Source organism: Ictalurus furcatus, chromosome 2, assembly GCF_023375685.1.
Source record: "Ictalurus furcatus strain D&B chromosome 2, Billie_1.0, whole genome shotgun sequence".
Lineage (NCBI taxonomy): Eukaryota > Metazoa > Chordata > Actinopteri > Siluriformes > Ictaluridae > Ictalurus > Ictalurus furcatus.
In genome coordinates this window covers 13,780,099-13,798,060 of record NC_071256.1, presented here as the reverse complement: position 1 = coordinate 13,798,060, position 17,962 = coordinate 13,780,099, and the positions used below count along the sequence as shown (strand labels likewise).

General features: G+C 40.6%; 1 protein-coding gene across 20 annotated transcripts in view; it reads left to right on the top strand.

Annotated features, from left to right (window-relative positions):
• The window catches only part of LOC128622646 (cyclin-dependent kinase 5 activator 1-like), a 31,826-nt gene extending 17,176 nt beyond the window's left edge, over positions 1-14,650 (top strand). For 14 of the 20 annotated variants that reach the window (XM_053649351.1, XM_053649323.1, XM_053649342.1 and 11 more), the window contains 3 exons: positions 1,158-1,291; positions 4,700-4,796; positions 12,933-14,650. In XM_053649351.1, coding sequence (XP_053505326.1) covers positions 13,019-13,900 — 882 coding nt within the window. In that variant the 5' untranslated portion in view covers positions 1,158-1,291; positions 4,700-4,796; positions 12,933-13,018 and the 3' untranslated portion in view covers positions 13,901-14,650. Of the gene's footprint in view, positions 1-247; positions 983-1,157; positions 1,292-4,699; positions 4,797-12,932 lie in introns of all 20 variants that reach the window. The other 6 variants (XM_053649409.1, XM_053649333.1, XM_053649469.1 and 3 more) reach the window with 3 other exon arrangements.
• The last annotated feature ends 3,312 nt before the right edge of the window (positions 14,651-17,962 follow it).

The window sequence follows — 17,962 nt, the reverse complement described above, 5'->3', positions numbered from 1 at the left end:
TGTCGTGCAAAACTGATTCCACTGAGTCCAGACTGGTCCTAATGACCTGTCCAGCTTTCCATATCAGTTTGTTTAGTTTGCTAGTGCTTTGATGCCACTACCCTAGAATACTGCTGCATAAAAGATTTATTTAATATTTAAAATGAATTTGTTTAATTTACTGTACATGTACATACATCTAAGGTACAATGAGCATCTGTAAAAACAGTTGTGTGCAAATATAAAAATCACTAAATTGTTCAATAAGCAGGCACAAGTTAACTCCCAGGAATGAACAAACTTTGGTATGAAAGGTTAAACTGAACCACAAGACAACGACAAAGGACCTGAAAGGATAGCCTGAAAGGAAGAACCCCCTACTACAGACACATGTTTGCAGTTTATGACTAGGACAAAGACTTAGCCTTTTAGAGGGGTCTCTGGTTAGATGAAACAAAAATGTATCTGTTTTGGCATAATGATCATCGTTATGCATGGAGGAAAAAGCGTGAGGCTTTTAATCCCAAGTACACTACCTCAACAGTGAAGCATGAGGGTGGATGCAGGTTGTGAGTGTGTCTTGCTGGTAAGGGGACCGGTGCACTTCAGAATGGCATCATAAAGAAGGAGGATTATCTAGAAATACTGAAACAACACCTCAATACATCAGCTGGAAAGTTAAAACTTGATGCAGTTGGGGCTGCAGAAAGACAGTGAGCCTAAGCAGATGTCCAAAGTTGTAACAAAATGGCTTAAAGACAACAAAGTGAAAGTGGCCATCACAAAGCCCTGACCTGAATCTCTTAGAAGAATTATGGACTGAACTGAAAAAGCTTGTCTGAGCAAGGAGGCCCACAAATGTGTCTCTGACCAGTACTGTCAGAATGAATGGGGAATACAACGGGTGGAAAATGGGGAAATCAAGTATTGTGGAAAGCTACCCCAAGTGTTCTGATTCAAGTTCAAGCAATTAAAAGGCAATTCCACCAAATACTAGGAAAGTGTATGTAAACCTTTGACCCAATGAAAATCTGATACAGTAAATACACGCTGAAATAAATCAATCTTGTAGCTATTATTTTGAAATAATATTTAATTATATTAACAATAAATACAATTATTGTGATCTTTGTGACCTTAATCAGTGACTTTGACTTTGGCTGGTTTGAATATTTCAGAAACTGCTGATCTGGGATTTTCACACACAACAGACTCTGGATTTGACACAGAATGGTTCAGAAAACATCCTGTGAGTGGAGGATCTGCAGCCTGAAACTGAACAGGAGAATGACCAGACTGGTTTAAGCTGACAGTAAGTCTATAGTAACTAAAATATGCACCCTTTACAAGCATGGTGAGCACATCAAACTTTGAGATGGATGGGCTACAACAGGAGAAGACCACATTAGGTTCCACTCCTGTCAGCCAAGAACAGGGATCTGAGGCTATCATGGGCACAGACTCACCCAAACTGGGCAGTTGAAGACTGGAAAAAGACCAGTGTTTTTTTTTTTCTTCTAATCTTCAATGGTCCACTTTCGATGAGCCTGTACCCATGATGGCTTAAGATTCTTGTTCTTGGCTGACAGAAGTGGAACCTGATGTGGTCTTCTGCTGTTGTAGCCCATCCACCTCAAGGTTTGATGTTTTGTGGATGCTGAGATGCTTTTCTGCTCACCACGGTTGTAAACCATCATCCATGCCACGATCAAAGTCACAGAGATCAGACATTTTCTCCATTCTCATGTTTGATGTGAACATTACCCGAAGCTCTTGACTTGTATCTGCATGATTTCTTTGTATTGCACTGCTGCCGCATGATTGGCTGATTAGATAAGTGCATGAATGTACAGGCATTCCTAATAAAGTGGATGGTGAGCGTATAGTAACAAATTCTCAGGGACTTGTGTGTGTGTGTGTGTGTGTGTGTGTGTGTGTGTGTGTGTGTGTGTGTGTGTGGCCGGGGGTGCTGTACATAATTATTACATGAAGGCTAATAATAAAGGGATTTTAAAAAATTGTGTTATTGAAGTTTTGATGAAGTTTCTGTAAGGAGATGTTTTCTTTACATTTATGAAAGGAATCTCAACTGTCAGAGCTACAGTATCTCAGAAAAGTGTGTACACTCCTCACATTTTTGTAAATATTTGATTATATCTTTTCATGTGACAACACTGAAGAAATGACACTTTGCTACAATGTAAAGTAGTGAGTGTACAGCTTGTGTAACAGTGTAAATTTGCTGTCCCCTCAAAATAACTCAACACACATCCATTAATGTCTAAACCGCTGGCAACAAAAGTGAGTACACCCCTAAGTGAAAATGTCCAAATTGGGCCCAATTAGTCACTTTCCCTCCCCGGTGTCATGTGACTTGTTAGTGTTACAAGGTCTCAGGTGTGAATGGGGAGCAGGTGTGTTAAATTTGGTGTCATCGCTCTCACACTCCCTCATACTGGTCATTGGAAGTTCAACATGGCACCTCATGGCAAAGAACTCTCTGAGGATCTGAAAAAAAGAATTGTTGCTCTACATAAAGATGGCCTAGGCTATAAGAAGATTGCCAAGACCCTGACACTGAGCTGCAGCACGGTGGCCAAGACCATACAGCGGTTTAACAGGACAGGTTCCACTCACAACAGGCCTCACCATGGTCGACCAAAGAAGTTGAGTGCACATGCTCAGCGTCATATCCAGAGGTTGTCTTTGGGAAATATACGTACGAGTGCTGCCAGCATTGCTGCAGAGGTTGAAGGGGTGGGGGGTCAGCCTGTCAGTGCTCAGACCATACGCCACACATTGCATCAAATTGGTCTGCATGGCTGTCATCCCAGAAGGAAGCCTCTTCTAAAGATGATGCACAAGAAAGCCTGCAAACAGTTTGCTGAAGACAAGCAGACTAAGAACATGGATTACTGGAACCATGTCCTGTGGTCTGATGAGACCAAGATAAACTTATTTGGTTCAGATGGTGTCCAGCGTGTGTGGCTGCAACCAGGTGAGGAGTACAAAGAGAAGTGTGTCTTCCCTACAGTCAAGCATTTTGCTGGGAGTGTCATGGTCTGGGGCTGCATGAGTGCTGCCAGCACTGGGGAGCTACAGTTCATTGAGGGAACCATGAATGCCAACATGTACTGTGGCATACTGAAGCAGAGCATGATCCCCTCCCTTTGGAGACTGGGCCGCAGGGCAGTATTCCAGCATGATAATGTCCCCAAACACACCTCCAAGACGACCACTGCATTGCTAAAGAAGCTGAGGGTGAAGGTGATTGACTGGCCAAGCATGTCTCCAGACCTAAACCCTATTGAGCATCTGTGGGGCATCCTCAAACGGAAGGTGGAGGAGCAGAAGGTCTCTAACATCCACCAGCTCTGTGACGTCATCATGGAGGAGTGGAAGAGGACTCCAGTGGCAACCTGTGAAGCTCTGGTGAACTCCATGCCCAAGAGGGTTAAGGCAGTGCTGGAAAACAATTGTGGCCACACAAAATATTGACACTTTGGGCCCAATTTGGACATTTTCACTTAGGGGTGTATTCACTTTTGTTGCCAGCGGTTTAGACATTAATGGCTGTGTGTTGAGTTATTTTGAGGGGACAGCAAATTTACACTGTTACACAAGCTGTACACTCACTACTTTACATTGTAGCAAAGTGTCATTTCTTCAGTGTTGTCACATGAAAAGATATAATCAAATATTTACAAAAATGTGAGGGGTGTACTCACTTTTGTGAGATACTGTATACTGTCTGTAAGATTTCTGGCACGGGAGAGCCTTCTGTATGGAGAATTTCTATTTTCTCAATAACATGCAAGCTGCACTGCAATTTTTTTGTCTTATTAATTTCAAAAGAGAGAGAGAAAAAAAACAGAGGCAGCTGATGGAATGAGGGTTCCTTTGAATGTAAAAACAACAACAAAACAAACTACTAGCGACTGTAACTATGACATTAAATGTCCTAAACTAAAAATGGGGAAAAATATACAATGTATTGTTCATTAATAAACGAAGAATTGTAATCATTGGCAAACTGCTATGGTATAAGAGGAACAAAACACAAAGGGATGTGCTGTTATAGAAAAATATCCAAAATTGGGGTTGTGTGACGTGACATCACATTTAAATTTAAACTGAAAGATTAATACACAATCTGGTACAGTAGTCTGATGTTGGTTATAAATAATAACATCACCTGTATGGCTCTATTTCCCTTCCCCTATTCTTCCCCCCTATTCTCTATCCCTCCATCACCCTCTTTTCTCTCGATCCCTCTCTTTCTCTCCTCCCTCCCCTGCCTCTGCTCCCTATATCATACCCCTCCCCTCCCCTCCCCCTTTTCTCTCTCCGTTAGAGTCACATCTTTTACTCCTCTCTAGTACTCTACCTTTTAGTGCGTGCGTTCTGGATTTTTTTTTATTATTATTATTGTTTGTTGCATTAAGCTGTTCGTCATCATCGTCATCATCAACAACATCATCACCACCATCATATTTAATCATCGTCGTCGTCATTATGTAGATGGGTAATAACGGCGCGCAGGATTTAATTATGCTTCCGACATCAAAATGAGATGTGCGTCCTGCGCGTGCTGATGTAAAAACATATATGAGATAATAGAAATAGAGACACGTGCAAGCAGAGCTTTAATGCAAAATGCAGTTGGTGGAAGCGCACGCGTGTACACACACACACACGTTAACGGCTTTGCTGGTTTCAGATCGTTGATTCGAGGCTGCAGTGAGAGGAGTCTTGAACACAACCGGGAACATGCACGAGCATTAAACTGAACATTATCGCGGAAATCCCCCTGGATGGTGAGTGTATTGTTTCTGCATCATTGTTGTTATTTTGCTCAACATCATGGACAACGTGTAATGCAGGATTAGACCTCAATATTAAAGTTATTAATGATTCATGAGGAGAATCAGGAGATGATGCTAGTGTTCATGCACTTAGGCTGTTTTTTTTTCGAGTGTAGGTCAGAAATTAAACCACCATGTGCTTAAAGGCATGCAACTGTATTTTATATATATATATATATATATATGTGTATATATATATATATATATATATATATATATATATATATATATATATATAGTTAATGTTCCTGTGTTACACTGCCATAGATTAGAGTACAAATAATGCAGCTGGTGCAGAGATGCCATAATGCAGTTTACTGTTTGCATGGATATGCAAACATTGTAATAATAATAATAATAATAATAATAATAATAATAGGTTGCTGTAACTAATATCCCATTTATCCTTATAATTACAATTACAATTCCAACATGGCTGTTTTTTGTCAGTTTAGCAAACGAGCTAATGCAAATGAGATAGGCAAGACAGGTTACCTAGCTGCAGCAGCAACAGTTTTCTTTTGTTTTACAGTACAATAGTGGACTAATAATAGTGCAGTAGTTGACTAATAATTAATTTTCAAATATATAGTATACAACTATTGAATACATCTAGATGCTAACACCTTCAGTCATTTACTTATGACTGTAGCTTTCAGCCAGGAGAAGATGTCGTCAAGTGGTATCCAACTTTCATCGGATGTTTCGACCAAGATGGTCTTTCAGCTGCCTCCCCCAGCCTGCACACAGAAATCTTCATCTCCCTTGTTGCTACTCCCAAGGCTGTGAGTGTCTTCCACGCGGATTGTGCAGGGAACCCCCTACAGCCAACCTAAATTGGGAAAAGTCAGGCCAGCCATCTTTTATCCCTGCATTATTGGACCAGGTCCTGGTACTTGGTGGCTTTCCTCTCCGAGGTCTCTTCACATCCGTCTTCCCATGGGACCGTCTTCGCATTAGGATGATCCTCTTTACCTCCACAGACCATATGAACATGTCAGGCCTCAGGGATGTTTGGACGACCTGGGGAAACTGTAGTTTTCTTCCCAGGTCCACCCACATCTCCCATGATTGTTCTGCCTGCAGGAGGGTCTTCTTGGTCTTTTTGGAGGAGGATGCTTTCTCCCCCTCCCTGATGAACTTAATGGATGGAGACGGTTTCATGTAGGTTTGGTAGTTTTTCTGCCTCTCCTGCTCCAAGATGTCAGCCAGCACTCTGAGGACTATCTCATGATGCCATCTGTATCTTCCCAATCTTACACCCTGCCTGTATGTGCACCAACATGCCTCTCCCTCTACATAGCTTGCACATTTGGTCCTACCTCATTCCACACCTGTGCTGTTGGAAGAGTATCGTACACTGATTGGAGCAGGAAAGAGAATTGAAAGGGCTCCAGTCTCCAAAGTTCAGGCCATGTGATCTTCCATTTTGGCATTTCCCACTTTGTCCAGGCTCCTTGAACTTCATGTTCCACAGCCCTGGACCTTAGCCCTTCCTCCTCCAGGTGTCGAACCTCAGCTTAGATCATGTCTCTTCTCTGCCTTGGGTCTGCTTTCCCCCACTGCTGGAAGTGGGTAGTTCCAAGTTCTTGTCTCCTATTGCACAGGTTCCAAATGATGTCCCTCAACTTCAGCATGCTTTCTGCCTCTGCCACTGACGCTGCCCACTTCTGTCCTGATCTTGTGGGGACACCTGCACCTCTGATCTTTTCATCGCTAAAATCTCTGTACAACATCACAGCCCTGCACTTTGCCACCTTGAACTCTTCCACCACTGATGATAGGGGTAACTGTAACTGTCCAGACCTTATGTATAGCCCGACTGACGTGAAGCTTGGTGGAATTCTGAGCCAAAGGTGTTTGTTCACTTGCCTCTCAACTCCTTTCAGTGTTGCCTTAGTGAGTAGCCACATGAGTCTTGGTAGCAGACCATGCTGGAAGAGCCAGGCCTTAAATATATTATTAGTAAACGTGGTATACAACAGTGTTTCTAATTTTGAGGAGAATCACAAAATGATGCTAGTGTTCATGCACTTAGGGTCATGTTACATTTGTAGGTCAGAAATTAAACCAACATGTGTATAAAATCATTATATTACATATACCTTACCTTATTAGACATTTTTAAATTCAGGGAGATAATTAAAATTTTCTAGCGTTAATGTTCCTGTATCATATACAAATAATGCAGCTGGTGCAGTATAGACATAATGCAGTTTACGGTTTGTGTGGTTATTGTTATTTTCTTCACTACAATAATAATAATAATAATAATAATAATAATAATAATAATTTTAGTGTAACTAACATCCCATTTATCCTTATAATTACCATCCAACATGGCAGTTTTTTGTTTTTTGGTCCTGTAGCAAATGAGCTAGGCAAAGTTACGCTATCTGACTGCAACAGCAGCAGTTTTGATAGCTGACTCTGTTTTCTTTTGTTTTACAGTATACTTATTCGTTGCCAAAATTAGACTTGGTATATGAAAGTCTTTCTATTTTTTTAATATTTGGAGTGACAAATCCAGTTAGCATTAGCAAGCTAAGCTAGTGGCTAGCACTGTTCTGTTTAGTTAGGAGGTGAAGTTAGCACACCACTGACAGATGTAACATGGATTTTTGTTTCAAAATAAAGATGTTATTCTAGTTAATAGTGTATAAATAGACAGTAATGAATAATATACTAGCCACATTTCCTATGATTATTATTATGGCCTAGCTCTAACAGATCAAGGACTTGATCTTAGTCATGAATGCAGAAAAGTTACAATTTTATAATTTTATACATGTCTTATGAAGCCTTCGTACTATGAAACCTAAAAATGTTGGTTGTGTTGCCACCGTCTGTAAAAAATAACTGGTCATAAAAATTTCAGTGTCTCCATCTCCAGAGGCCTGCTTCATGACAATTTTTTCCTGTGTGTATGTAAAGTGGGAAGAGCTAATCTTACCTGTAAATACTAGTTGTACCCTAAACTTTCCAAAAGCTTAGATTTCACAGCTTGTGTCAGATCATATATATATATATATATATATATAAAACCTGATTGTGAAAATGGCAGTGGCTTCCACAATTAATATAGTTATGGGTATGACATTTCTAGCAATGCCGTGGCAGCCATTTTGAAAATCAGGGGGACGCAGCTGTCAGTAAGTGACTCATACCCCCCACATCCACACTCCACCACCCTGGGGAGTGAATATAGCTCAAGTAGATTAGCCCACTGGAACGTAATTGCTTATCAAGAGAACCTACATTTGTGTATTGTCACTATATTTGTAGGAATGCAGTAACTGTACATCTAGTAAAATTTGTTTATACATTATTATTATATTTGTGTCCATTGCTGCTTTCTTTATTCTATTTCACCTACACTACAATTTTACACTTTGGCCGGTAGACAGATCGTGGCTGTGGCTGTACAGTGAGGGAAAAAAGTATTTGATCCCCTGCTGATTTTGTATGTTTGCCCACTGACAAAGAAATGATCAGTCTATAATTTTAATGGTAGATTTATTTGAACAGTGAGAGACAGAATAACAACAAGAAAATCCAGAAAAACGCATGTCAAAAATGTTATAAATTGATTTGCATTTTAATGAGGGAAATAAGTATTTGACCCCCTCTCAATCAGAAAGATTTCTGGCTCCCAGGTGTCTTTTATACAGGTAACGAGCTGAGATTAGGAGCACACTCTTAAAGGGAGTGCTCCTAATCTCAGCTTGTTACCTGTATAAAAGACACCTGTCCACAGAAGCAATCAATCAATCAGATTCCAAACTCTCCACCATGGCCAAGACCAAACAGCTCTCCAAGGATGTCAGGGACAAGATTGTAGACCTACACAAGTCTGGAATGGGCTACAAGACCATTGCCAAGCAGCTTGGTGTGAAGGTGACAACAGTTGGTGCGATTATTCGCAAATGGAAGAAACACAAAAGAACTGTCAATCTCCCTCGGCCTGGGGCTCCATGCAAGATCTCACCTCGTGGCGTTGCAATGATCATGAGAACAGTGAGGAATCAGCCCAGAACTACACGGGAGGATCTTGTCAATGATCTCAAGGCAGCTGGGACCATAGTCACCAAGAAAACAATTGGTAACACACTACGCCGTGAAGGACTGAAATCCTGCAGCGCCCGCAAGGTCCCCCTGCTCAAGAAAGCACATATGCATGCCCGTCTGAAGTTTGCCAATGAACATCTGAATGATTCAGAGGACAACTGGGTGAAAGTGTTGTGGTCAGATGAGACCAAAATGGAGCTCTTTGGCATCAACTCAACTCGCCGTGTTTGGAGGAGGAGGAATGCTGCCTATGACCCCAAGAACACCATCCCCACCATTAAACATGGAGGTGGAAACATTATGCTTTGGGGGTGTTTTACTGCTAAGGGGACAGGACAACTTCACCGCATCAAAGGGCTGATGGACGGGGCCATGTACCGTCAAATCTTGGGTGAGAACCTCCTTCCCTCAGCCAGGGAATTGAAAATGGGTCGTGGATGGGTATTCCAGCATGACAATGACCCAAAACACACGGCCAAGGCAACAAAGGAGTGGCTCAAGAAGAAGCACATTAAGGTCCTGGAGTGGCCTAGCCAGTCTCCAGTCCTTAATCCCATAGAAAATCTGTGGAGGGAGCTGAAGGTTCGAGTTGCCAAACGTCAGCCTCGAAACCTTAATGACTTGGAGAAGATCTGCAAAGAGGAGTGGGACAAAATCCCTCCGGAGATGTGTGCAAACCTGGTGGCCAACTACAAGAAACGTCTGACCTCTGTGATTGCCAACAAGGGTTTTGCCACCAAGTACTAAGTCATGTTTTGCAGAGGGGTCAAATACATATTTCCCTCATTAAAATGCAAATCAATTTATAACATTTTTGACATGCGTTTTTCTGGATTTTTTGTTATTCTGTCTCTCACTGTTCAAATAAATCTACCATTAAAATTATAGAATGATCATTTCTTTGTCAGTGGGCAAACGTACAAAATCAGCAGGGGATCAAATACTTTTTTCCCTCACTGTAAGTATTGCCGGTATTATGTTTCAGATGATTGATGATAGTATCGGGGAAATGCTAATAGATTTATCTATCATGATGGCTATCAAGTTGGATGATTTCAATGTCTGTCAGAAAACAGAGTCAGATTTATGATTTTATCCTCAATTGCATCAATGGCAGCTTATAGTGTCAATTAGTTTACAGTTGTATAATTGCACAAAATGTAATATCAGCGTGAGCTGAATGAGATGTTCCATATGATGTCTTAGTGTGACACCCGTTTATCCTGCTCCCCTTAGGAACTTCCTGCGACATTCATAAGTATGTTTTATAAGAAAAAATGATGATACTGTCGAAGACCTCAATGAAGAATAACTTTATTGCAGCATGGCAGTGACACAGTACATGAAGCACTTCGGGTTCATCTGAGTTAAAGTGAACCCCAAACAATATCAGCACAGATATTTTATACTGTATTTCACCCCAGGTTTACTTTACGCAATGTAAATGAAGGTTCACTCTAAATGTAAATTAAGGATATCATTTGATGTGAGCACTTTCTGTTCTCATAGAACTGATTTCATTATAGGTGTAACTCCAAATGGTGAGGTGATAGGATTGTCAAGACAGATGTCTTTCTGAATGATAATTACGGTCACGTATCCCTTTGTTCAGGGATGGTTCTTGATATCCCACTGCCGCTCCCATGCTATAACTAAGTGAATGTCACTTTAGGTGGTATTATATATATATTGCTGAGATTGAGGTAAATTGTCCCCTTGATAATTCAGCCTTTTAAAGAGATGAGCTTTTTCCATCAACTACCTTGGAGGGGAATCTGTTTAGAGGCAGGCTGTAATTTCTTACAGTCCCTCCTTTGATGCCTTTGATGCGCTTGGCCCAAAAGAAGCATCACATCCTCTCCCTTTACACTTCCCATATTGGGAAAGTGCCCAGTGGCAGTGAAGCCCTGCCTTAGGTTGTCCTTTGGCCACTGGAGAATGTTACCCGTCATTGAGTCATCACCTCATGCACACTGGTTACTGCTCCCTCCAATTAGGCCAAACTTGTCACAGGATTACTCTTATAATTTGGTATTATATAAAATGTTTCTTGGGTTAGGAAGAGAGGCATTCAAGAACCATCACAGCCAGTGGGAAGGTCCTATGGTTATTATTGAGTTATCTACAATTTGGCATCATTCAGAACACACAGCATAACATAATGCATTGGCAAACAATGATGATACATATGCAAACAGCAGTTTTGAAGGTTACATCCAAAATTAAACCCAAATAGGCTATAGCTAAGTCTCCGTCATACATTTAGTTTGTCAGAACCTTGTTCTTCTCTTCAAGACCTTGCTGTGCTTTAACAATGTGACTATCTTTCTTTTGCATCAATGACATTAGCATATTGTCTAGTTTTGGTAACTCAAAATCAAATTCTGGAATATTTTCCCCAAAATCTAGTTGTTCCTCTGGATTCAATGACCTTGTCTGTTGGGTAACATTTACATATTGATAGTATTAATTTCCTATAGACCATGTTGGCTCTAGTCTCGTATAAAATGAGGTGAAATTTAACGGGCTACAATTGACAAGGATAGAGAAGTGATAGGGAAGGGTCGTAGTTGCATATTGTTGCAAGCCTTTTTTTTTTGACAAGTGTTGACAGATAGGGCAGATGCAATGGTGTGAACATCCAATACAGTCTCTTCTTCTTCCTGTAGTCCCTCTTGTATATAAGCATCTGTTTGCAAAACCTGCAGCCCACAAGTCCTTAAGCTTGAGTTCATTCTTGCAGAGTTCTTGTGCACTAATCCAACTGGATATTCCCAGATTCTTCCAGATAACTCCAAGCACACTCTCCACAAACCCCAATAACTTCTGCCTGATCGTGGTTCCTCTGGGATGATTTACTTGTAGATCTTCTGTTAGGTGGTCCGTGGATGAGCTGGTTGCTATAGCACCATAATACCTCAGGAATGCTGTTGGCAAGAGGTCTTTATACATTCCTGTCACACACTCTCACACTGTTGCAATTTTTCCTTTTTTATTTCTAGGAATTTTGGGATAATTTTCAAACCGGGAGATAGCCCACTCATACGGCTTTTCAGCAGCATTCTCTATCCTGTCATACATTCCCTGTGAGCCATGCTTGGCTATGTACTTAACGATCAGCTCTTCCATTCTCAAAATCTTATTGAATTATGTACAGTAATTCAATAGCTATTCACTTATTCTTTCAATGACTACACGTTATCTAGTTACTTTCAGATATCCGTTAGTCTATTTATTCACAGTTCCAGTACATCTGATGTAAACAAAAAAAAACAGTCACACTACGTTGGACTTCTGAACTTGAATGTCTGTCTGTGTTGGACAGCCACACTCCATCGGGCCTTTCAAGTTCAAATACACTAACACGAACAATTTTAAAATGTAACACTGCCACAGTATGTCAGACAAAACCACACTATGTCAGGTTTTTTTGTATTATTTTTTTAAATGGTCTACCTATCCACAGTACTTTGAGCTTAAAACAATACTTCTCGCGTTTAAAACACCTTCACTGTACGTTGGGCAAACCACAATGCTTCGGGTTATAGTTTTAAACTTCACAGAGCCGCGGCTCTCATTGCTATAATGAGTTTCAGTTACTTTAGAAACTATTTTGTTACTATTCTGCCACCGCACTGCATCGAGTTGATTCAATTATGTTAGAATCTTAACAGAATTATAACAATCAAACGTTTCAGTTACTTTAGAAATTTAGAAACTTAAGCACTTTGCTTCAGTTACTATAGAAACAACAATTCCACAACAGCTCTGTCACCACACTGCGTCGAGCTGATTCAGTTACTACAGAAATAACAATTTCACTACAGCTCTGTCACTGTTTCTATAAATAACTAATTGTGGACTGATGATACCACTCGATCAATGGGATCTGGGATTTCAATTGGTGTTTGTGATTTTTATTCAGTCTTTGCTGATTGTAAAAATGGTTCATATTTTTGCACTATATCTCCTGGAATGTTAATGATCAGTGGGAGTTAATTTAATCAACCTTTGTTTAAGGTGCAGACTGAGTTCAGCAGTCACATTGTGACTTGGCCTGAGGGACAAGAATCATCCCCTGCATCACTGTATGAGTGCTGAGTATCATGGGAACAACGCTGTCAGTGTCACCAGGCTACCGTAAGGCAGCGCTGTGTGACGAGGCGGCACAGAACAGCAGGAACACCAAACGCTCATCAGTCATTGGCGTGTTTCCATGGAAACGAATTGTAGCTGTTTCGGCAAGACGGAAAGGGTCAAAGAAGCTCGATGCAGGAGGAGGGAGTCAGGAGGAGAGCGCCGTTAGGGTTAGTGTCAGCCTTGATGGCAACCTAAATCTGAAGAAGTCTCAGTCCTATGCTAACCTGTCAGTGTTTGCGCAAGAGGGAGGGCTAAATGTTCCAAATTCAAAAACCACCAGTGATATTGCTGTGAGCACTGCCCTTGAGGATCAGGATCAGGATGGCTCAGAAGGTTCCAGATCATCGAAGCGGATCTTGGTACAGGCGTCAACAAGCGAGCTGCTGCGCAGTCTGGGTGAGTTTCTGTGCCGTCGGTGTTACCGACTCAAGCGTCTATCACCAGGTGACCCTGCACTTTGGCTGCATGCAGTGGACCGTGCCCTCTCGCTGCAGGGCTGGCAGGAACAGGCCTTTATCTCGCCGCCAAGCATGGTCTTTCTCTACATGCTGTGCCGCGCAGTGGTTTCGGCGGAGGTGGGGAGTGAACGCGAGCTGCGCCTAGAACTGCTCACCTGCCTATACTTGAGCTACTCTTACATGGGCAGTGAGATCTCGTACCCACTAAAGCCCTTTCTATTGCAACAGGACAAAGATGCGTTCTGGGATAGGTGTCTGCAGATCATCCACTGCACCAGCGCTAACATGCTAAAGCTAAATGCTGATCCACGCTACTTCACACAGGTCTTCGCTGACCTGAAGAGTGAGAGTCAGAGAGGGGAAGGTGAGAGAGTACTTCTTGATCGATAAACACCATTCTCTGCGTGCCTCTGTGTGTGTTTGTGTATGAGGCTGAAGACACTCAAACGTCTCTGAAGCTGCCAGTATTAATTAATTCCAGATGCATTTATAGAGTAGTTTCTCAAAACACCTTCTTTCCTCAAACATCTCGACACACAGGCACCTTTACAAAAATACTTAGTGAAGTATTATTATGGTTATAATCACTGAAACTGTGTTTTAACTGTGTTTTATTTAACAAATGTCACATTTAAAACACTTTTAAAGTCCTTTTGTTAATAATTTATTTGTAGTATTAATTATTAAATGCTTACGGTCCTGATCAGGCAAGTATCAGTTTATACTTATCTGATCAGAACCTTAACCATTTACTGTATTAACGTATTTTACAGTATTTTATTGCATAAATGATAGTTTTATATTTTTATACCATTCAGGTGAACAGTGTTTAGTTCATTGGTTATTTAAATAAAGTGTCATTAAACTGTCATTATTTTGCACAAGTGTGTGTATGTGTGTGTGTATGTGTGTGTGTGTGTGTGTGCAAAGCTGTCAAAATGAATTGTGTGAATTACAATATGAATCATAATCTAAAACATCAGCCAACCCCAAACCTGAATTTGTATCCCAAACAAAAACAAAATCACAAACTGAATGGGAATCTGTATCACTATCACAAACTGAATCAGAATAATGTTAATTCATTTGTATTAGCTCGTAGGGAGTCACATGACGCATCACAATATCTAACACACATATTGTTACACATATACCTGTATTTTTATTGAGAGCGCTTCAAAATGACACCGCTCCTCTTTTGTTCCATTAGATTGGAGGTTAACTAGTTAGGCAGCATGTTTGGGCAGCATAGTCATGCCCGGGTAAAATTAGTTATTCAACATGCACCATACTGGTATAATCATAGATGCTTTGAAATACACTATTCCACACGGCCCCCTTCGCTGCCTAGTTATGACGGATACTGTATATTTTGGAATTCTGCTTAAGGACAGCTGTCTTCAAAGGGCACATCAGGATTAAGGGTTATTGCAAAGTATGAAAAAGTGATGAAGCAGTGAATAGGACAGTCAATAAACACAGTGAGCCAACACAGTGAACAAAGACAGTGAATAAATATGGTGAACCAACAGAATGAATAACACAACAAACAAACACACTGAATGAACTCAGTGACTGAAGAAAAACTGATAATGAACACAGCGAATAAATGCAGTATGTAAAGACAGTCAAAGAAGATGGTAAAAATTGTAGTCCAGGAACTGAAACACAGCTGGGACAGTGGCCAGTCCATTTGGCATCACAGTGTACTCGTAATGCCCAGTAGCTCTGGGGATTTGGGTGAAAATGCTGGTTCCATTCGGTTGTTCCAGTGCAGTCTGCACCAAAGGCAGTGGGTAATATAATGCTCATTACATATATAACTGTAGTTTATATGAAACCTGGGGTTCATGGAAGGCTAATATCAGCCAATTTACAATGAGCACAATGATTTGAAATTGGGCAATAATTAATTCAACCACAAGGCTTTAATGTAAATCCTGTGCTCCAGACTTGCATCAGAATGGCCTTGTGTGACTTACAGTTGAGGTCCCATCTTTTCACACTGAGGACATCTGAGGGACTCGTGCACAACTATTACAAAAGGTGCAAACATTCACTAATTCTCAAGAAGGCAACCCAATACATTAAAGATGCAAGGGATGTAACATTTTGAACAGGATGATCAGTATAAATTGTTACGAATTTGTTTTCTGTGAAACATGTAAATATCTTATGTAGCTTCTAAAGGGCAGTATTAAAAAATGATCTTTAAGCAAAATCACAAGAACAATTTATACAGATCATCCTCCTAAACAGTTTACACCCCCCTGGCTCTTAATGTATCATGTTGCCTTCTTGAGCATAAGTGAATGTTTGCACCTTTTGTAATAGTTGTGTACAAGTCCCTCAGTTGTCCTCAGTGTGAAAAGATCTCAAAGTCATATAGCCACTGATGGAAAGGGGTCAAATATGCAGAAGATGCTGGAAAAGCAAAGAATGTTGCAGGACCTGGAGGATTTTTCTGAAGATCAGTGGGCAGTTTAACTGTTCAGGACAAACAAGGGACTCATGAACAAGTATCACAAAACATAAAAACAGTCACTGATCATCCAGGTAACGACAAACAGTATTAATAATCAAGCGTATGTAAACTTTTGAACTGGATCATTTGTGTAAATTCAGTTATTATTGTGTCTTGTGGACTGTATGAAAACATCTGTAATGTGAAATAGCTTATTCAGGGCTGTACTAAATAATAATAATAAAAAAAACATTTCATTTCAAATAAAAAAATTCAATTTTTATGATCCCTCTTTTTAAATAAAATAAAATGAACATTTTGCAGATTCTGCAAAGCGTATGTAAACTTATAACTTCAACTGTACATCTTTCTCTAGGTTGTGTAATTACACAGAGGATTTCACAGTATTGTTGTCGTTTGTGTGTATGTGTTTGCAGAAGCACAATGCATAAAATCATGCAGGTACGGGTTGAGAGCTCTAGTTAATGTTCACATCAAACATCAAAGGGGGGGGGGGCGTGATGATCTCAATGACTTTCACCATGGGATGTTTGTTGGTGCAGTATTTCAGAAACTGAAATTTTTATACAGAATGGCATGAAAAACAAAAAACATCCAGTGAGTGCCAAACTGGTTCCAAGCCAACAGGAAGGGTACAGTAACTCAAATAACCACTCTTTATAGTGGTTATTTGCCCACTACAGTGGGCACAGGATTACTGAAACTGGACAGTAATCTGGAAAAATGTCACCTGGTCTAATGAATGTTGATTTCTGTAGATGGTATGGTAAGAACTTGGCATCGACAGTGCCACCATGGACCCAACATGCCTTGTGTCGAGTTCAGACTAGCTGTGGTGGTGTAATGTTGTGGGGATCACTTTCATGGCACACATTGTGCCCCTTAATACCAATCAAGCACCTCAACACCAAAACATTGTTGCTGACCATGTGCAACCCTTTATGGACACAGTTTACCCATCTTATAATGGCTATTTCCAGCATGATACTGTTCCATGAACATGACAATGGGTTCAGTTTACTTCTATGGTAGAATGCTAATAAAGTCCTTATATAATAAGACACCTGAAATTTCAGGTGTACTGATTAATTATTGGGTGCATTAGTGGTTAGCACGTGCGCCTCACACCTCCAGGGTTGGGGGTTCGATTCCCGCCGCTGCCCTGTGTGTGTGGAGCTTGCACGTTCTCCCCGTTCTGTGGGGGTTCCCTCCTCCAGACCAAAGACATGCATGGTAGGCTGACTGGCATGTCCAAAGTGTCCGTAGTGTATGAATGGGTGTGTGAATGTGTGTGTGAGTGTGCCCTGCGATGGACTGGCATCCCGTTCAGGGTGTACCCCACCTTGTGCCCTATGCTCCCTGGGATAGGTTCCAGGTACTCTGCAACCCAGTAGGATAAGCGGTATAGAAAATGGATGGCTGGATGGATGGATAATTAATTACCTCAAGTGTTACCACGTGTTATGCCCCGTGGTATCCATTAGGTGGAGCCAGATACACAAAAGTGGCACTTTAATTTAAAATCCTCATCTAAAACTCTACACTATATTATTCTGTATTCTTGTCTGAATGCAGATCAATGCACTGCAGCAGGTCAGTGTCAAAATAATAGTTAGAAAGTTTGAAACCATGAGAAAGAAAGAAACAAAGAGTTTAATTACAATGAGTAATATATTAGGTTTTGATGTGTGTAGTTCAGTGGAATGTATGTTTAATTGAAACTCCTGATTGGTCATTGCCCTTTATGACATCATCAGCTGGCTGTTGGAATTTAAATTGAACAGATTACAGTCAGAATATTTTATTTTAGTGGTGAAATTTTCTATAATGTTTATTGTGGAAAGTTTATTTTTAAAACTGCCGTTTTTGTTTATAGGCAGATTAACTACAAAACAAAGTTTGAATGGAGTCTGTATGGTAAGCTCTTATTTACTTATTCAGCATATCCCCTTATAATGGACTCTCTA